Source organism: Salvelinus sp. IW2-2015, linkage group LG5, assembly GCF_002910315.2.
Source record: "Salvelinus sp. IW2-2015 linkage group LG5, ASM291031v2, whole genome shotgun sequence".
Classification (NCBI taxonomy): domain Eukaryota; kingdom Metazoa; phylum Chordata; class Actinopteri; order Salmoniformes; family Salmonidae; genus Salvelinus; species Salvelinus sp. IW2-2015.
Genome location: NC_036844.1, coordinates 15,077,489 through 15,099,641, shown reverse-complemented (window position 1 = coordinate 15,099,641; position 22,153 = coordinate 15,077,489). Strand labels below are relative to the sequence as shown.

At 40.8% G+C, this 22,153-nt stretch overlaps 1 protein-coding gene across 1 annotated transcript in view; it reads right to left on the bottom strand.

Annotated features, from left to right (window-relative positions):
* Positions 1-13,269, bottom strand: part of LOC111963960 (patatin-like phospholipase domain-containing protein 7) — a 47,222-nt gene extending 33,953 nt beyond the window's left edge. Inside the window, 7 exon segments of the mRNA XM_070443570.1 lie at positions 120-260; positions 335-423; positions 3,373-3,452; positions 3,749-3,836; positions 4,558-4,641; positions 4,816-4,907; positions 13,113-13,269. Of these exon segments, the coding sequence (XP_070299671.1) occupies positions 120-260; positions 335-423; positions 3,373-3,452; positions 3,749-3,836; positions 4,558-4,641; positions 4,816-4,905 (572 nt within the window). The 5' untranslated portion in view covers positions 4,906-4,907; positions 13,113-13,269.
* Between the last annotated feature and the right edge of the window lie 8,884 nt (positions 13,270-22,153).

Below are 22,153 nucleotides of genomic sequence, written 5' to 3'. Positions count from 1 at the left end.
AGAGGGAGACCGCAAAGAGTGACACAGAACACACACACACAATGCTACTGGTGTTCTCGTGCGCGCGCGCGTGTGTGTGTATGTGTGTGTGTGTGTGTGTGCAACAAGGTTGTGATTACCTGACGTTTTTGAGCATGTAGAGGACCTCTGAGGGAAGGTTGGAGTTCTGAACATCAAACTCAGTCAGGTCCGCCTCCAGCAGGGAGGGAGGGGGTTCCTTGGGCTGCAGAGTAGGGGGCTCCTTACGGATACGCAGGATCCTAGAACACAAACACATTAAATAGCAGAGACTAGTGCACCCTTCCTTATCGGTAGTTTTGAGTAGAGATGGTACCTGCGAGCTATACTCAGGACTTTGGGTCTCTTCCGAGGGCGCAGCTTGGACACCGAGGTAGAAGATGGTGGGGAGGAAAGGGTCTGGACCTGTGAGTGACAGAGAGAGAGAAAACAAAGGAAGGAAGGAAGGAAGGAAGGGGATGAAGGAATGAGTTCCCAAAAGCACAAAATGCTATTTCGCTCTGCCCTCTAGTGGGGAAACATGTAACTGACATTTCTTATCATCAGAAGACACAGTTGCAGCCAAATATATTGGCACCCCTTGCACTTTGTGGTGCTTATTTGTCCTGGAGCAATTATGGTTAAGAGACTGGACTCTGTAATAAAGAGCAAGGATGCATGATAAACAAATGCCAAGTCACTCACCCACCATTGCACMTTGTACCAAATGGTAGGTTGGAYYTCACTTTATATGCGCAGAAAGATACATTTGTATGTGTTCATCTACAAAGCCCTTTTGGGTAAAMWCCCTCTTTACCTCTGTAGTCTGGTCTCCTTCACCACCAGCAGTTAACATACCTGGTCTGCTAGGTGGTTGCTACTTAAAGTCCCCAGGACATTTACAGTGAGTGTGTGGACAGGTGTCTTATACAGGTAACGAGTTCAAACAGGTGMAGTTAATACAGGTAATGAGTGGAGAACAGGAGGGCTTCTTAAAKAAAAACTAACAGGTCTGTGAGAGCCGGAATTCTTACTGGTTGGTAGRTGATCAAATACTTATGTCATGCAATAAAATGCAAATTAATTACTTAAAAATCATACAATGTGATTTYCTGGATTTTTGTTTTAGATTCCGTCTCTCACAGTTGAAGTGTACCTATGATAAAAATTACAGACCTCTACATGCTTTGTAAGTAGGAAAACCTGCAAAATCGGCAGTGTATCAAATAATTSTTCTCCCCACTGTATATATATATACAGTGCATTCGGAAAGTATTCAGACCCCTTGACTTTTTCCACATTCTGTTACGTTACAGCCTTATTTAAAAATGTATTAAATGTTTTTTTACCCTCAATATACACAMAATACCCCATAATGACAAAGAAAAAAAASTGGTTTTTAGAAATGTTAGTAAATTATCACATTTACRTAAGTATTCAGACCCTTTACTCAGTACTTTGTKGAAGCACYTTTGGCAGCAATTACAGCCTCCAGTCTTCTTGGGTATGATGCTACAAGCTTAGCACACCTGTATTTGGAGAGTTTCTCCCATTTTTMTCTGCAGATCCTCTCAAGCTCTGTCAGGTTGGATGGCTGCACAGCTATTTTCAGGTCTCTCCAGAGATGTTCGATCAGGTTCAAGTCCGGGCTCTGGCTGGGCCACAAGGACATTCAGAGACTTCTCCTGAAGCCACTCCTGCATTGTCTTGGCTGTGTGCTTAGGGTCGTTGTCCTGTTGGAAGGTGAACCTTCGCCCCCAGTCTGAGGTCCTGAGAGCTCTGGAGCAGGTTTTCATCAAGAATCTCTGTACTTTGCTCTGTTAATTTCCCCCTCAATACTGACTAGTCTCCCAGTCCCTGCCGCTAAAARATATCCCSACAGCATGATGCTGCCACCACCATGCTTGACAATGTTTGGCATTTAGGCCCAAKAGTTACATCTTGGTTCATCAGACCGGGGAATCTTGTTTCTCRTGGTCTGAGAGTCTTTAGGTGCCTTTTGGCAAACTCCAAGCGGGCTGTCATGTGCCTTTTACTGAGGAATGGCTTCCGTCTGGCCATTCTACCATAAAGGCCTGATTGGTGGAGTGCTGCAGAGMTGGTTGGCCTTCTGGAAGGTTCTCMCATCTCCACAAAGGAACTCTGGAGCTCTGTCAGAGTGACCTCCCTGACCAAGGCCGTTCTCCCCTGATTGTTCAGTTTGGATTGCTCAGTGTGGCTGGGTGGCCAGCTCTAGGAAGGGTCTTGGTGGTTCAAAACTTCTTCCATTTAAGAATGATGGAGGTCACTGTGTTCTTGGCAATCTTCAATGCTGCAAACATGTTTTGGTACCCTTCCCCAGATCTGTGCCTCGACACAATCCTATCGTCTCGGAGCTCTACGGACAATTCCTTCAACCTCATGACTTGGTTTTTGCTCTGACATGAGCTGTGGGACCTTATATAGAGATGTGTGTGCCTTTCCAAATCATGTCCAATCAATTTAAATTTTCCACAGGTGGACTCCAATCAAGTTGTAGAAACATCAAGGATGATCCATGTTAACACGATGCATCCAAGCTCAATGTAATTTAGAGTCTCATAGCAAAGGGTCTGAATACTGTAAATAAGGTACTTCTGTTAGTTATTTTTCATAAATTTAACAAAATGTCCTGTTTTCGCTTAGTCATTATGGGATATTRTGTTGTTTGATGATACATTTTTATAKCAATTATAGAATAAGGCTGTAAGTAACAACATTTGGAAAAAGTCAAGGGGTCTGAATASTTTCCGAATGCACTGTATATTGCCGCAACTGTATCACAGTATGAATTCAAAGAACMCCATACGAGTGCTAAATGAGTATGCTAAATGATTTGAAACTTGATAATTGCAATGAGTACATTAAAATTGATATGTAATATCCTGAAATTTAATTGGATAGCAATGAGRATTGGCTGAGGGCCCTCCAGCATTATACGAGTGTTGAAACTCCTGGGCCTGTATTCATAAAGTGTTTCAGAAAAGTAGTAATTGCTTATTTAGCATCAGGTCCCAGCTGTCCAATTGCAATTGTATTAATTATAATCTAAAAGGCAAAACTGACCCTAGATCAGCACTCCTACTCTTGAGGCGCTTTATGAATATGGGCCCTGATACGTAATGCATGGCATAGAGCTGAGTGACTTGGTGAAGAATCATTCCATTTCCCCAGGTAAAAGTAGYATTGTCGCGAATTCGGGTGATAGCCCTGGCTGGAATTCGAACCCGGGTCCAGAGACTGTAAACCAAACATCTTAGCCGTTACGCTCAGAGATCCCTATGGTCCCTGGTCAAAAGTAGTGGCACTATAAAGGGATTAGGGTGCCATTTGGAACACAGAGCAATAATGACTAACCTTCCTCATAATCTTCCTGCCGTAGAAGAGCACCTTGTCTCTCTTCCTGAAGCGATAGCGGGGAACAGCCTGCTGTCCACCTTCGAATAGACACAACAAAATGCTATCAACAAAGATAACAGCACTTATGCAACAGTGGCTACTGAGCATACAACGAATGAACAATGAATGATGTCCCGTAAAACATAGGACCTCTCTGTTMAGGTCCAATTCATAAGTCCCGTTATTAATTCCTATTATTATGCCGATGTGGTTACACTTTGTCATTTGCCACAAAATGTGTTCAGTTACTTTAATGTCAAAGTTTAATATCAACTGTTTCCTTGCCCCTCATGTTTGTCCCATGAAGTGGGGAGGAAGAGGATGGATGACTCACTGGCCAGCTTGTATCTTCTATAGAGGAAGAGCACCACGATGCCAATTAGAGAAACTGCCACCACAGCCCCGATCAGCACGCCAGTCAACTGGACAACAAAACAAAGTTATACCATAAAGATCCATTCAATTACAGTGTTCTATTCTATGGCTAGTTTGGTGTCAGACACAGACACTGGGAACCACAGAACATTCCAACAACAACAAACATGATCACTGAAGTCTGATCAAGAAGTCATGGAGAGACCAAAGGGGGATGTGGGGGGGCTACATCAAAGACYTCCTTCCTCTTTTTGTTTATTCTTGATGTCTAAGGAGGCTTTACTAGACATTGTTGATGTAGGATTTACTTTCAGAAGGCCAGAGACTTTACTATGGTTATTATGTTAGGTTTTTTGCTTTATTAAAATGTTTTGCACGCATGGAAATAGAAGTTTATCTGGGGTGTATTCACTAGTGCATGCACACCGTAGCAAACAGTACCAAAACGTTTCACAAACGAAAACCGTTTTTGCAATGTAAACAAGTTTCTATTGGACAATTTCAGGTATGTCCCTCCCCATTTCGTTCCGTTAGCGTCTTAGTGAATACACCCGGGTGTACTCACTAGGAAGCATCAGAACCGAACGGAGGTAAACAGAAGCTAACGGAGCGAAACGGGGAGGGACCAAACTGAATTTGTCTAACAAAAAATGTATGCTGTTGCGAAAAGTTTTGCTGCGGTGAAAACGTTTTGCTACGGTGTGCAACAATAAATACACCCTAGCTAAGTACACATTCACGTTCATAAGGCTTAGTGGATCTCTGTACCATGGTAGTCTGCATCCTCTCCTCCACAAACTGCTGGACACGTGCCCTGATATCCTCCCTGCTAGGCACCTTTCCTGCTAAGTACTGTGGAGAAACAGGCAAACAAAGTCATAAAGGAAATAATTGATGTAGAGTGCAGACAAATGCAAAGATTCATAGATCCAGTAACCCCACACACACACAGGAATCAATATTGTGATAGGAATGTTTGAAAATAAATGGTGTAATAGAACATGGCATTTGCTGGACTTAAGATACCGTTTTCAGTCCTGACATGTCATCGTTGAGATTGTGACTCAATGCACTGGTCCAACTGCACTGGTCATCAGTATCCTCTTCGCCGCCCATTCCTACACACACACACACACACACACACACACACACACACACACACACACACACACGGGGTGAGAAAAGCAGGGATGAGAAAGTTGCTAAAGTAGCTCGCACATTCTAGCTATAGATTATCTGGTGTACAATGTGATACAGTGCCGCAAACAAGTATTTACCCCTTTCTGAGCCTATATTTTTTACATATTTTGGACACTGAATGTTATCAGATCTTCAACCAAAACCTAATATTAGATAAAGGGAACAAACACTGCATTCCACAGAAAGTACTTTATACCAACGGTGGTAGTGTGATGCTTTGGAGATGCTTTGCTGCCTCAGGACCTGGACGACTTGCCATCATTGAAGGAACAATGAATTCTGCCTTGTATCAGATAATTCTTATTTTTTAAATAATATTTAAATCTACATCCTCATTCCAGGGTTCATCTTTATTTGTACTATTTTCTACATTGTAGAATAATATTGAAGACAACATGTACAGTCGTGGCCAAAAGTTCTGAGAATGACACAAATATACATTTTCACAAAGTCAACCATTTATCGGATCATCAAGAACTTCAAGGAGAGCGGTTCAATTGTTGTGAAGGCTTGAGGGCGCCCAATAAGGTCCAGCAAGCGCCAGGACCGTCTCCTAAAGTTGATTCAGCTGCGGGATCGGGGCACCACCTGTACAGAGCTTGCTCAGGAATGGCAGCAGGCAGCTGTGAGTGCATCTGCACGCACAGTGAGGCGAAGACTTTTGGAGGATGGCCTGGTGTCAAGAAGGGCAGCAAAGAAGCCACTTCTCTCCAGGAAAAACATCAGGGACAGAACTGATATTCTGCAAAAGGTACAGGGATTGGACTGCTGAGGACTGGGGTAAAGTCATTTTCTCTGATGAATCCCCTTTTCGATTGTTTGGGGCATCCGGAAAAAGCTTGTCCGGAGAAGACAAGGTGAGCGCTACCATCAGTCCTGTGTCATGCCAACAGTAAAGCATCCTGAGACCATTCAAGTGTGGGGGTTGCCCAGCCAAGGGAGTGGGCTCACTCACAATTTTGCCTAAGAACACAGCCATGAATAAAGAATGGTACCAACAACTCCTCGAGAGCAATCTCTCCCAACCATCCAGGAACAGTGGTGACGAACAATGCCTTTTCCAGCATGATGGAACACCTTGCCATAAGGCAAAAGTGATAACTAAGTGGCTCGGGAACAATACATCAATATTTTGGGTCATGGCCAGGAAACTCCCAGACCTTAATCCCATTGAGAACTTGTGATCAATCCTCAAGAGCCGGGTGGACAAACAAAAACCACAAATTCTGACAAACTCCAAGCATTGATTATGTAAGAATGGGCTGCCATCGGTCAGGATGTGGCCCAGAAGTTAATTGACAGCATGTCAGGRCAGATTGCAGAGGTCTTGAAAAAGAAGGGTCAACACTGCAAATATTGACTCTTTGCATCAACTTCATGTAATTGTCAATAAAAGCCTTTGACACTTATGAAATGCTTGTAATTATACTTCAGTAGTACATAGTAACATCTGACAAAAATATCTCAAGACACTGAAGCAGCAGACTTTGTGAAAATGTATATTTGTGTCATTCTCAAAACTTTTAGCCACGAYKGTAGTAACCMMMMMMAAAAAAAGAAGTGTTACCTGGAATGCTTTTTTCAAAAGTCTGGAAGTAGTTCCCACATATGCTGAGCACTCGTTGGCTGCTTTTCCTTCACTCTGCGGTCCAACTCATTCCAAACAATCTCAATTGAGTTGAKGTTGGGTGATTGTGGAGGCCAGGTCATCTGACGCAGCACTCCATCACTCTCCTTGAACAAATAGCCCTTACACAGSCTGGASRTGTGCTGGGTCATTGTCCTGTTGAAAAACAAATAATAGTGGGACTAAGCCCAAACCAGATGAGATGGTGTGTCGCTGCAGAATGCTGTGGTAGCCATGCTGGTTAAGTGTGCCTTGAATTCTAAATAAATCACAGACAGTGTCACCAGCAAAGCACCATCACATCTTCTCCTTCATGCTTCACAGTGGGAACCACACATGCAGAGATCATCCGTTCCCCTATTCTGTGTCACAAAGACACGGCGGTTGCAACCAAAAATCTCACATTTGGACTCAGACCAAATGACAGATTTCCACCTGTCTAATGTCCATTGCTCGTGTTTCTTGGCCCAAACAAGTATTTTCTTCTTATTGGTGTCCTTTAGTAATGGTTCTTTGCAGAAATTCAACCATGAAGGCCTGATTCAGGCAGTCTCCTCTGAACAGTTGATGTTGAGATGTGTCCGTTACTTGAAGTCTGAAATATTTATTTGGGCTCCAATCTGAGGTGCAGTTAACTCTAATGAACTTATCCTCTGCAGCAAAGGTAACGCTGGGCCGTCCTTCCCTGTGGCAGTCCTCATGAGAGACAGTTCTTGATTTTTGCAACTGAAGAAACTTTCAAAGTTCTTGAAATGTTCTGGATTGACTGACCTTCATGTCTTAAATTAATGACGGACTATCGTTTCTCTTTGCTTATTTGAGCTGTTCTTGCCATAATACGGACTTGGTATTTAACCAAATAGGGATATCTTCTGTATACCACCCCTACCTTGTCRTCACAACACAACAGATGGGCTCAAATGCATTAAGGTAAGATGGTTGAGACAATGCCAAGAGTGTGCAGAGCTGTCATCAAGGCAAAGGGTGGCTACTTTGAAGAATCTCAAATATAAAATATTTTGATTTGTTTAACACTTTTTTGGCTACAACATGGTGTTATTTCATCGCTTTGATGTCTTCACTGTTATTACAATATATATAATAGGAAAAATAAAGAAAAACCCTGGAATGAGTAGGTGTGTCCAAACTTTTGACTGGTACTGTACAAACAACTTACAGACTCACACAAACGACTACAGTGCCTTCAGAAAGTATTCACACACACCTTGACTTTCTCCACATTTTGTTGTGTTACAGCAATTTAAAATGGATTCAATTCAGATTTTTTTGTCACTGGGCTACATACAATAGYCCATAATGACAAAGTGGAATATTTTTCTTAGTACAAATTAATAAAAAATTCAAAGCTGAAATGTCTCGAGTATTCAACCTCTTTGTTATTCAAGGATTCAACCTCTTTGTTATGGCAAGCCTAAATAAGTTGATAAAAAATGTGCTTAACAAGTCACATAGTAAGTTGCATGGACTCATTCTGTGTGCAATATGACTACCTCATCGCTGTACCCCACACACATCTGTAAGGTCTGGCAGTCGAGCATTGAATTTCAAACACAGATTCAACCACAAAGACCATGGAGGTTTTACAGTGCATGGCAAAGAAGAGCACCTATTTGTAGATGGGAAGAAAAACAAATAAAATTGACACTGAATATCCCTTTGAGCATGGTGAAGTTATTCATTACACKTTGGATGGTGTATCAATACACCCAGTCACTACAAAGATACAGGTGTCCTTCCTAACTTAGTTGCCAGAGAGGAAGGAAACTTGCTCAGGGATCTCAACACGAGGCCAATGGTGACTTTAAAACAGTTACAAAGTTTAGTGGCTGTGAAAGSACAAAACTGAGGATGGATCAACATCGTAGTTACTCCACAATACTAACCAAATTGACAGAGTGAAAAGAAGAAAGCCTGTACATAATAAATATATTCCAAAAACATTGCATCCTGCTTGCAAAAGTAATAAAGTAATACTGCAAAAAATGTGKCAAAGCAGTTCACTTTTTGTCCYGAATACAAAGTGTTATTTTGGGGCAAATCCAATACAACACATTACTGAGTACCACAACTCCATATTTTCAAGCTTGATGGTGGCTGCATCATGTTATGGGTATGCTTGTAATCGTTAAGGAATGGAGAGTTTTTTTTAGGATAAAAAATAAATGGAATGTAGCTAAGCACAGGTAAAATCCTAGAGGAAAACCTGGTTCAGTCTGTTTCCACAATAAACTGGGAGATGAAATTCATCTTTCAGCAGGACAATAACCTAAAACGGAAGGCCAAATCTTCACTGGAGTTGCTTATCAACAAGACAGTGAATGTTCCTGAGTGGCCGAGTTACAGTTGACTTAAATCTACTTGAAAATCTATGACCTGACAACGGTTGTCTAGCAATGATCAACAACCAAATTAAGAATGTTGAAAAGAACAAATGGACAAATGTTGCACAATCCAGGTGKGCAAATCTCTTAGAGACTTACCCAGAAAGACTCTGTAAATCACTGCCAAAGGTGTTCTACAAAGTACTGACTCAGGRGTGTGAATACTTACTTAAATTMAATTGTTTTATTTTTAATAAATTAGCAAAAAATTCTAAAAACATATTTTCACCTTATMATTATGGRGTATTGTGTATAGATGGTTGAGAACAAAATATATATTTAATCCATTTTGAATTCAGGCTGTAACAACAAAATGTGGAATAAGCCAAGGGGTATGAATACTTTCTGRAGGCACTGTACATCTCATTTGCCCAGACCCGCATGCTCACACCTCCATCCTTTGTGATTGCATTATTGTTTGCCACTTGGCCTTAAATTGTTCCAATTGTTCCAATTAGTTTTTCCTCGGTCGCCCATGCTATTTCAATATTTCATTTGTGTTAAGTTCATTTTTCCATTGTGTTAAGAATGAGAAGAGAATCTTCGAACCCATTGGGTATATCACTAAACCCCCATATACTATGTTTTGAAATATGCAGACAAACAGATTCAAAGTAGCTTTACATTGTAATACCTCTGACAGTCAACTTTCTAGCTCCCGTCCATAACTTTTGGACTTTGACATTCCAAGAAAGCATGGATTATTGAGTCCTTATTAGTTTTACACTTAAGACATGACTCTGCCATTGTGCTGTAGAATCTGTGAACTTTGTCTCATTATAAATTCTATACATTAGTTTATACTGGATTAAGCGTACATTTTTGTTAACTGTAATTTTGTTAGTTAAGCTCCAACTTTCCCTCCATCATGTGCCAACATCAGTTATTTTTAAGTCATGGTTCCAATAGTTTCTATTTTTTTCTAAGTGATTTCAGTTGGAAGCGCTCTCTGCAAGGTTTTGTACATCTTCCTTGTCATACGAACATACTTTTCTGACTCAAATAAGATTCCCTCAACGTTGCTCTGATCGCCAAAATATTTCAAATGAAAATTGTGATATGTAACTTAAGTTGACTGTATTTGCATGTGGTCAGTCAAATTTTTTTTTTAACTGTGTCATGGAAATAGCCATATTTCCTGTTACCAAGACATTTCTACTGCTTTAGTTTTCCATGTGGACCAATTTATATGTGTATTATTATTTTTTTTTTTAAATAAATAAATAACCCCAATTTCGTGGTATGCAATTGTTAGTAGTTACTGTCTTGTCTCATCGCTACAACTCCCGTACGAGCTCGGGAGAGACGAAGGTCAAGAGCCATGCGTCCTCCGAAACACAACCCAACCAAGCCGCACTGCTTCTTAACACAGCGCGCATCCAACGGAAGCCAGCCGCACCRATGTGTCGGAGGAAACACCGTACACCTAGCGACCTGGTCAGCGTGCACCGCGCACGGCCCGCCACAGGAGTCGCTAGTGCGCAATTAGACAAGGATATCCCTACCGGCCAAACCCTCCCTAACCCGGACGGTCGCGGCCGGCTGCAACAGAGCCTGGGCTCGAACCTAKAGTCTCTGGTGGCACAGCTAGCCACTGCTGCATATGAGATGCGCCACCCGGGAGGCCCTTTATATGTGTATTCTGACAAGCTATCCAATGACTGTTCCATAAGGTTGTGTTTTTAGGGAGATACTGGTTCTTGTAGAATACGTTTCATTTTCTTTCATGTTGTTTTAGTGTTCCTTAACTATGAAGTTGTTAATGTTCTTAGCTTTATCCTTTGAAAATAGACAMGTAAAAAGATTCTGCAAATGAGCATCTTCAATATGTACGAATTGTTCCTTTTTAGTGCATTTAACTACACGTCGCAAGTAAAAGCCTTTGGTAGCGAGTTGATACAATTCCAAGTCTGGAAGGTTAAAACCACCCTCAGACTTAGGAAGATGCAAAACTTTTTTGTATTCAATTAACAAGGCAAGTCAGTTAAGAACACATTCTTATTAACAATGATGGCCTACCCCGGCCAAACCTGGGCGACGCTGGGCCAATTGTGCACCGCACTATGGGACTCCCAATCATGGTTGGATGTGATACAGCCTGGAATCGAACCAGGGACTGTAGTGAYRCCTCTTGCACTGAAATGCAGTGACTTAGACCACTGCGCCACTCGGGAGCCGTCTTATTTATCGTATTAATTTTATTTGCCCATATAAAGTCTTATGACCATGTATACTTTTTTATAAAGAATGACTTGTGGGGAAATTTCTGTATCACCAAAATTAAATACAAAAACTTTGGGATCCATGCCATTCTAACGAGGTTTATGGGAAGATTATTCTATTTAATTAGATCCRCTTTCATATTTTTGAGTAATGGAATAAAGATATCCTTATATATTTATTGTTTGTTGCCACTTAAGCATCCTAAGTACTAAATATTTATTGTGGTCCACTTAAAAGATTGCTGTAGATCGTGAGATATTATTTTTGTTTGTTGATGATGAGCAGTTGATTGGATTACCAATCTTSAAGAATAMATTTGAGATATCCAAACTGGTGGAGAGAGTGCTGGGTAAAGTAAAGGCTTTGATAATCACAAGGCAGGCTTGTTTTATGTACTTCTGAGGATCAGTGTGTGCTGCATCTCACCTGATTCGAGAAGTTTGCCGTGTCTCTTCGGAACAGGGCGCACTTCAAGGTGGTAATATCTGGCATCTCGTGGGAAATCGATGTTGCACAGATTAAACATGTTCTCGGAGTGATTGATGCACGTCGGTTGAATCGAGTGGTTAATGGAGCGAAAGTGAAATGTCGGGTCTGTTCTTTTGTTTTTTTAAAGCGGAGCCCCTCCCTACCCAGGTGAATTTGGGATATGTGAATTATAATGTATTSTAGAAGTGAGAAAGTGAAGTGTTGCAATTGTGGTGGGAACCATGAAGCGACATCTTTGGAGTGCCTGACGAGGGTTGGTCGGTAGGCATTCTCTACGGGCGGGCTCTCACCAGCAGGTCCCAGAGATGTTGCATGTGAAGGTGGAATTTGTGTTTTTTTATGGCAATGGTGGTCAATGGCACAGCTAAGGTGGAGAAGAGGTCCAGAAGGATGGATGTTATTGTGGATGTGGCGGAGCAGTTCCTGAGACTAAAGGATTTTTGGGGAAAGGATTTACGAGGTACTGGCATGAGCAGAGGTGTAAAGTACTTAAGTAAAAAATACCTTAAGTGTTTGAGGGGTATCTGTACTTTACTTTTTTTATCTTTGACAACTTTTACTTTACTACATTCCTGTACTCTAAATAATGTACTCTAGACACCATACATTTTCCCTGACACCCAAAAGTACTCGTTACATTTTGAATGCTTAGCAGGACAGGAAAATGGTCCAGTTCACGTACTTAAAGAAAACATCCCTGTCATCTCCTAGCCCTTGAGGGTGGTATTGTTCGTGACCGGTGGAAAAAGTAATACCCAATTGTTGTGTAAAAGTAAAGATACCTTAATAGAAAATGACTCGAGTAAAAGTCATCCAGTAAAATACTAAATTACTTCAGTAAAAGTCAAAAAGTATTTTGTTTTAAATATACTTAAGTATCAAACGTATTTTTTWAAATCCTGATATTAAGTAAACCAGACGCAAACATTSTTGTTTTTAAAATGTACGGATAACCAGGGGCACAGTCCCACTCAAACATTTAAAAACGAAGCATTTGTGWTTAGTGAGTCTGCCAGATCAGAGGCAGYAGAGGCTAGAGCYTCTAGTAACGTTCGAGGTAAKTTAGAACTTCTGGCAGCAGGCTGAACGTTTGACGTCCCAGTCACTATCCATGCAACTTCAAGCGAGACGCTAGCTAGTTAGCTGACTTGCGTTTGACTTAGCTAGTTAGCTACAATATTCATTACGATTATTACGTGCACGCTGGTGTGTACAAGAAGACATGCATAGACTGTTCATGTACTAGTTTACGTTACCTGGCTAATGTTACTAGTAAAGCAGAAAAGCTGGTTAACGTAGGGAACAGTCACAATCAATCGAAGCCACACAAAGTCTAATCACATTWAGATAAAGCCCATGAAATGTTGGCGCTGGAAACTTACTTTATAACTTTCTTGACTCGCTATGTCTCTCTTTCTCGTCCAACATAGCTAGCCATATGATACAGTTGAAAAATAAAATAAAATGTTGCTATTCCTCCTGGCTGCCCAATCCCACCCATTTACATCRCTAGTCAATCCCTGCTGTTGCCGTAAAAACAACACACAGTGTCATTCATTCCAATTGGCTATCGTTTTATGCACTCATCCTATCAGAGTCGTGCTTATGTTCTCAGTTAGCTATGTACTTCCTGTTTACACGAGCACGGTCAGAGAGGAAGCGAGAGTTTTTACGCCACCCAAAATAAACCGTATTCTTCTTCGATGAGGTTTAACGTCGGTTGGCATCCAATAAATGTTGCATTACCGCCACCTACTAGACTGGAGTACAACTCCCTTATACTATGCTTGAAAATACCCTACCATCTAACACAACACTCACAATTGTTTTTAAATAACATCTTATAAAAAATAACAACACCCTACTCCACTATTTAAATGTAGTTTGTCCTACCTCAGGCCAACAACCTGAAAGGATGGGACACCACCACTTAACACACCCTGTAACTCATCTGATGTCAAGTCTCGCACACCCAAATACCTCTCTGCAGCTGCCACCACAACCCCAATTTTCTGCAACGTACGTTCCATCCCTGCAGGTCAGTTGATAACCATTGCTATAAATGCTAAAAATCAAATCTTACTGAAACATATATCACTTGTTGGCCTTGACCCATCTTCCTCTACTTTCTTCACTGCCTCAGCATACGACAGCTTCTGCACTACTCTAACCCTGGAAACCTCAACGTGCCTCTCTCGCATGGGACATTTCTGATCCCCAGCACCATGGGCACCCCTACAATTAACACATACCACTACTTTCCCCAATGCTACACATTCCTTTCCAAAATAAGCCAACCAAGTGAGGMATTTTTGTATGCAGGTCAATGAGAATATGGAGGACCAAACCTGCCATAATTAGATTTAAATCAATAAATGCACACATAAATAGATAAAAAAATGCACATAAAATAAATAAATGTGTAGCGCATATAGATATGTATCAATATGATGTCACTTTTTGGGGGGGAAATAGAAAATACAATCTATTATATGCTGCTGTGTTGCAAGCGCAACATAAAAATAACAAATGCAACATTGTCCTTGCTTGATGTAAAGACAGGTGAACAGTTTTAGGACAGTAAGCCATTGACTGCCTGCCTGCACCAGGTGTCTGTGTTACAAGTGGGTTGCTTTTGACAATAAGGCACCGGACTACAGCCATATAGTTTTGAACCTAGAAGACAACCAAGGAGTCAACCCGGGATGGGCGAGAGGAATGTCTAGTTGGCCGGAAAATATAACGTTAGTGAGTATCAAGCTAGCTAGCTTGGCTACAACTAATATAGTCAAGGTGGTTAGTTAGCTGCGTTTTACAGACAAACTCTCAGTTTTACACTTAGCTAGCTAGATAAGGAACTAAACTGCAATTATGATAAACCATTATTATCTAGCTAGATACGGTAGCTAAATATCTGTCAGCAGGATCATTTACTAGATCATTTATTAAGCAATATGGTGGATACTTAACTAATAGGGTTGTCATTTAGTTAGCTAGCTAGCTACATTGGCTAATTATTGACATAATCTTTCTTTGAAGCAGTTTGGCTGCAAAATTAGGTCTCAAAAATCACAGGTATCTAAGTTAGCAGCTAGCTTTACTACAGTCAAATARGGAGAAGCATGTTGTTATGATGGAATAAGTAATCTATGTGAAGCTAGCCACAATACGGATTAGCCACAATAGTAGAATTTGTCTGTGTCAGTAAGTCATGATATTTCTCTCTCTCTCTCTCTCTTCTCTCATCAAGGCAAAGAGTGGCTACTTTGAAGAATCTCAAATATAAAATATATTTTGATTTGTTTAACCCTTCTTTGGTTACTACATAATTCCATATGTGTTATTTCATAGTTTTGATGTCTTCATTATTATTCTACAATGTAGAAAATAGTACAAATAAAGAAAAACCCTTGAATGAGTAGGTGTGTCCAAACCTTTGACTGGTACTGTATATCAGATACACCACACAGGTGTGCCAACTAAAATATATCCCAGACAAGATTGAAGAATGGGACAAGTAGACAAAGTGAATATAAGTCAGTGATTGTGTCTGTTGCTGTTTGTATGAATTTGAGTGGTTACATACAATATATGTTGACAGAATGGCTGCGGTACCACTGAAGGCCACAGTCTTCAGTCAGGCAGCTTGAAGATGTGTCCCCATCCAGGCCCATGTCACATCATCCAGTGGCCTGACAGGGAGATGACAAATGCATTATGTACCTGTCACGCTCGTCGAAAAGGAATGGACCAAGGCGCAGCGTGCGTAGAGTTCCACATCTTTTATTAAACAGAAACTCACCAAACAAAACCACAAACGAAACATGACGCTACTGGTGTGCACACAGGCAACTATCTGTAGACAAGATCCCACAAACACAATGGGGAAAATGGCTACCTAAATATGATCCCCAATCAGAGACAACGATAAACAGCTGTCTCTGATTGGAAACCACACCAGGCCAACATAAACCATTAATCCCCTAGATGACCCACCCTAGTCACTATCACGCCCCAACCAACAGAGAATAAACAGCTCTCTATGGTCAGGGCGTGACAGTACCCCCCCCCCCAAAGGTGCGGACTCCGACCGCAAAACCTGACTCAATCGGTGAGGGTCCGGGTGGGCATCTACCGTCGGGGGGGCGGCTCCGGTGCGAGGCGAAGTACCCACTCCGCTCGCAGATACGACGTCTTCCTCCATCCTCTGGTGCGAGGATCGTTGCAGGAGGAACCGGACCGTGTGTCGTCGCCGGATAAACAGCTATCTCTGATTGGAAACCATACCATACCAGGCCAACATAAACCATTAATCCCCTAGATGACCCACCCTAGTCACTATCACGCCGCAACCAACAGAGAATAAACAGCTCTCTATGGTCAGGGCGTGACAGTATCTTTTATCACCAAAACCATGTTAGCATTTACTGCACATGTTGCTGAACAATTCAACCCTTTTGTTACTGTCATTGATATATGGAAATTCACATACAATGTTCAGTTCATAAGTATTTACACCCCCCTCATTATCATATTGGAGGAAAAAATACATAAATAAATAAATATATGAATAAAATAAATTAAAGTTTGAATAATTTGATAATACATAGATAAATATTTAATTACATAGAGATATGTAGAGAACATTTATTTCCTTACTCATTTCTTTAATTATGTGTGGAATTGTTTATTTATCTATTTATGTGTGCATTTATTTATTAATTTAATTCCAATTATGGCAGATTTGGTCCTCCATAATGAGAGATAGTTGAATTTGGTAAACAAAACATTTAATAGCTAATTTGCTACATGAGGCTTATTTTATGTAATATATGTTTTGTAATGTTTAGGTTGTTATGAATGCACGGATATCCTGTAAGTGTATGCACCTGGCATTTCGGCAACCTACCAAAAACATTATTTATATCTGGATTGTGCCTGTTGTCATAGAGGATTGATTTTATTGATTTTATTTTATTATGATCTCTTTTAGTCCTCATTTGGACTAGACTTCCAATAGTCCTTAAACATTAGAATACAATTTATAATACAATGCATTTTCACATGTAACACACTGTTACAAACAGACATAATACACTGACATGGCCCCCCCCCCCATGTCAGTGTATTATGTCTGTTTGTAACAGTGTGTTACATGTGAAAATGCATTGTATTATAAATTGTATTCTAATGTTTAAGGACTGGCCATTTGATTAGTTGAGTTGTTCCGCAGTCTTATGGCTTSGGGGTAGAAGCTGTTAAGGAGCCTTTTGGTCCTAGACTTGGCGCTCCGGTTCCGCTTGCTGTGTGGTGGCAGAGACAACAGTCTATGACTTGGGTGACTGGAGTCTTTGACAATTTCTTGTGGCCTTCCTCTGACACCACCTTGTATATAGGTCCTGGATGTTAGGAAGCTTGGCCCCAGTGACTTTGTGAATGTTGACCTGTTTAAAGGTCTTTCTCACATCGGCTATGTAGAGCGTGATCACACAGTCATCCAGAACAGCTGGTGCTCTCATGTATGCTTCAGTGTTGCTTGCCTCAAAGCGAGCATAAAAGGCATTTAGCTCGTCTGGTGGGCTCGTGTCACTGGGCAGCTCGCTGCTGTGTTTCCCTTTCTAGTCCATAATAGTTTTCAAGCCCTGCCACATCTGACGAGCATCAGAGCTTGTGTAGTAGGATTCATTCTTAGTCCTGTATTGACACTTCGCCTGTTTGATGGTTCATCTGAGGGCATAGTGTGATGTCTTATAAGCTTCCGGATTAGTGTCCCGTTCCTTGAAAGCGGAAGTTCTAGCCTTTAGCTTGGTGCAGATGTTGCCTGTAATCCGTGGCTTCTGGTTGGGAAATGTACGAACGGTCGCTGTGGGGACGACGGAGTCGATGCACTTATTGATGAAGCTGGTGACTGAGGTGGTATGCTCCTCAATGCAATTGGATGAATCCCGGAACATATTCCAGTCTGTGCTAGCAAAACAGTCCTGTAGCGTTGCATCCGTATCATCTGACCACTTCTGTATTGAGTGAGTCACTTGTACTTCCTGCTTGTAAGCAGGAATCAGGAGGATAGAATTATGGTCAGATCTGCCAAATGGAGGGCGATGGAAAGCTGTGTATGCATCTCTGTGTGTGGAGTAAAGGTGGTCTAGAGTTGTTTTAAATCTGGTTGCACATGTGACATGCTGGTAGAAATGAGGTAAAACGGAGTTTGCCTGCATTAAGTTTGCCTGCATTAAAGTCCCCGGCMACCAGGAGCGCTGCTTCTGGATGAGCATTTTCTTGTTTGCTTATGGCCGTATACAGCTCGTTGAGTTCCGTCTTAGTGCCAGCATCGGTTTGTGGTGGTAAATAGATGGCTACGAATAATATAGATGTGAACTCTCTTGGTAGATAGTGTGGTCTTCAGGTTATCATGAGGTATTTTACCTCAGGCGAGCAATACCTCGAGACTTCTTTAATATTACACATCGCACACCAGCAGTTATTGACAAATAGACACACACCCCTGCCCCTCGTCTTACCAGACGTAGCTGCTCTGTCCTGACGAAAAATGGAGAAGCCAGCCAGCTCTATATTATCCGTGTCGTTGTTYAGCCAAGTCTCGGTGGAACATAAGATATTACAGTTTTTAATGTCCCGTTGGTAGGATAGTTTAATCGTAGATAGTCCAGTTTGTTTTCCTATGATTGCGCGTTGGCCAATAATACAGATGGTAGTGGTGGTTTGCTCACTTGCCAACAAATTCTCACAAAGCACTGAAAGGAATTTTATAATATCGGTACATTATAGGAACATCTGTAATTACAAAAGTACAATGATTAATGTTTTGCTTTARCTTGAGATTAAGAATCACTGCGAGAGAYTTTGTAAGTGCATGAAGAGGTCAACTGTACAAAAAGTCAGATGTCTATGTGTTGAAACTATACTTTCAGTTCCTGTTGATACTATGTTCCAGTCTTACTTCTGCTAGCACATGGTAGCAATAGGAGGAAGAAGGATTGGGAAACTAACTGCAAATAACAATGAGCTGAACTCCGCCTTGCAGAAACATCTTTGTATTAGCAACTATTCATTATGAGCTTATATGGTATTAAAGTTAAGGGACATCACCCTGGGTGGGGTAATCCTCAGTAGGGGATAAAAAGGGAAAACACCATATTTTGTGCTGTGTTACTTGCAATTACTGTATGTGTATACTTCGCGTTGCAATCCGGTTTTGCGTTGCAATCCTTATTAAACAAATAAACCTCTGATCAAAGACGTTTCCTGTGGTCACTTGTGTTCACATAGGGCAGAATTCCCTTACAGCACCCAGACCTCCACCCCCAGTTTTTCGGTCTTTTCTTCACACGAATGACGGGGATTTGCGCCTGGTCTCCGGGAAGCAGTCAGTTAGACTCATTAAAGAAAAAATCTTCATCCAGTTCCGGGTGAGTAATCGCTGTTCTGATGTCCAGAAGCTCTTTTCGGTCATAAGAGACGTTAGTTGCAACATTGTGTACAAAATTAGTTACAAAACATGCAAAAAATAAAATAGAAATAGCACAGTTGGTTAGGAGCCCGGTAAAACGGAAGCCATCCCCTCCGGTGCCATTATTCACTGAGCAGTGAGCATGACTACAACAGAAGAACCACCTTAAAACAATCCTTGCTGCTTTGTTCTGTGCGATCTGCAGCCTCCTAATTTGACTTGCTGATGCATGTCCACAGAACACAGAACAGTAGTTCACCTGACTCCCAAATTAATGCTTGGGTTGTTTGCTTAAGAATCTTTCCCAGTAAATATTGAGCTATCCTTCTGATCATGCATGCAGTTTTAATATTTTTCTTTAAATAGATTAGTTRTTTGAGACAACCATGATAAGCAGCTGTGTAGCTGCACCCGTAGTAGTTTGGTTTCTGCCACTTCCTCAATTTGTAATCCCCGATTAAGGCAGCCCCCTGCACTTCTCTGATTCAGAGGGGTTGGGTTAAATGACTAGGTATCCCCCTTTCCCTTTCCTTTCCCCATACTTAATTGTATCTCATTCTTTGTTGGTCTTTTCCTGGTGGAACAGACCAACTTAACCTTGGTTTTCTTAGTGTTCACAACAAGTTTGTTCGAGCAAACCCACTCCCTGATATTTCCTAGATCTACTTCTAAAGCTTTCTGTACCTGTTGAACCGATTGTCTTGTTGTATAAATTGTAGTATCWTCTGCAAATATAGTAGCTTGAGTTTCAGATAAGGCATAAGGAAGGTTGTTGGTATATATATTAAGTAAAGAAGTGGCCCAAGGCAGCTGCCCTGCGATATTCCACAGTTTAAAGCATGAGGGGAAGAAAATGAACCATTGATATAGGTGGACTGTTTCCTGTCAGTTAGATATGACTGTACCCAAGTCAATGCTACCTCCTTAAAACCATAATGCAATCATTTTGTCAAAATTATTTTATGATCCACTAAATCAAATGCTGCACTAAAATCTAAAAATAGTACACCCACAAACCTGCCATTATCCATAGCATTGAGCCTCTGGCCAGTCATGTCAACCAATGCAGTGGTAGTGGAATGGTTTTTGCGATAAGCATGCTGATTGGCTGTAATCAGATCATTCTTTTCCATGTACTCCCATATATGTCTACTCACAATACCCTCCAATATSTTACTGWGTGAASGGAGTAGACTRATTGGTYGACTATTGGCAGTAGTAATGGGTTMTTTGCTGTCTTTCGGGATTGGACACAGTTTAGCATGCTTCCATACATTTGCAAATGTCCCCTTTTCCAGTGACCAGTTAAATATGTATTTCAGTGGTGCTGCAATCTGGGGAGCAGCATAGTGAAGTGAAACATTGTCCATAAGATCATAACCTGTAGWTTTACCATCRGGTAATGACATCAGTAGGTTTAAATCCTCCTCTACTGACAGCATTTGTAGTCTAAAAGAGCAGGGTTTCTTTCTCATAATATGATCATCAATCCATTGAACAATAGCTTGTTTGGAAGAATTGCTGTTCACATTATCGCTCAGTAAATACATTTTCTTTGTTAAAAAAAATCTGAAAAATGATTGCCAATATCAGCTGGTTTTGTTGTTGTTCTCCCGTCAACCTCCACACTAGATAGGCATGATGAGATAGATGTACCAAGTAAGCCCTTAACTGTATTCCATACCTTTTAGAATAAGTTTCACAATCAATAAAAGCATTTTTGTAAAATAGAGAAATGCCTCACCCAGTTCATCATCAATCCATGGAGATGGACGACCCCCAACTGTACTCTTTCTTACTGGTGCATGATGGTCCATTACCTCAGTGAGAAAATAAATAAAACATTCTGTAGTGTGATTTAAATCATCCTCTAGATAAATCAGCTCCCAGGGTACAGCAGCCAAATCATTTTGAAATAGCTCATGATTAAATGTTTTAAAATTTCTCTTGACCACAATCCTTTTTTTTTTTTTTTGGAACCTTGGTGTTCATGGTTATGGTCACAATATTATGGTCTGTCCAGCCCACTGGCATTGATCTGGCTTTTAAGCATTGCAAAGGTATATTACAGAAGATCAGATCAATGCACGTGTTCGAACTGTGACCTAACTTAGTTGATGATCTAGTAGTATCATTAACCCTTCATTTCAAACCACAGATCTCAGCATATCTCATTAATTGAATTATATTGGAATCATGAATTATAATTATTATGATCCTTCCAATTTACATTAAAATCACCCAAGAAAAAGAAATCTATGTTACTATCTGTGGCCTGGTCAAACCCAGTGCATAAGTCATCCAGATAGGACACMTTAGAGCTAGGAGGTCTATACACACATCCTACCAATATGGCTGCCTGGTGAGGCAGATGTACTTGAGSCCATAGTGCMTCTATCTGACATACATTAAGGTCATCCCTCCTCTTAAAAGGTATATGATTCTGAATGTACAGTGCTACACCCCCACCATTCCTATTCCTGTCCCTTYTCAGTAGATTATATCMTTGAATGTTAATTTGCCCATCATTTACAGATGCATCCAAATGTGTTTCGGTCAAAGCTAAAATATGAAAATGATTTATGTTGACCAAGTTAAAACCTCATGTATTTTGTTAGGAAGGCTACATACATTAACCTGAGCTATATGCAGCCCTTTCCTTGTCAAGTGGAGATCAATAGAGCATGTATTCATTATAGTGGAGATCAATAGAGCATGTATTCATTATAGTGGAGATCAATAGAGCATGTATTCATTAGTGGAGATCAATAGAGTATGTATTCATTATAGTGGAGATCAATAGAGCATCTATTCATTATAGTGGAGATCAATAGAGCATGTATTCATTATAGTGGAGATCAATAGAGCATGTATTCATTATAGTGGAACCCCGAGAGAATATGCTTCTATTTGATCTCCATATAATGAATACATGCTCTAATTGATTCCATA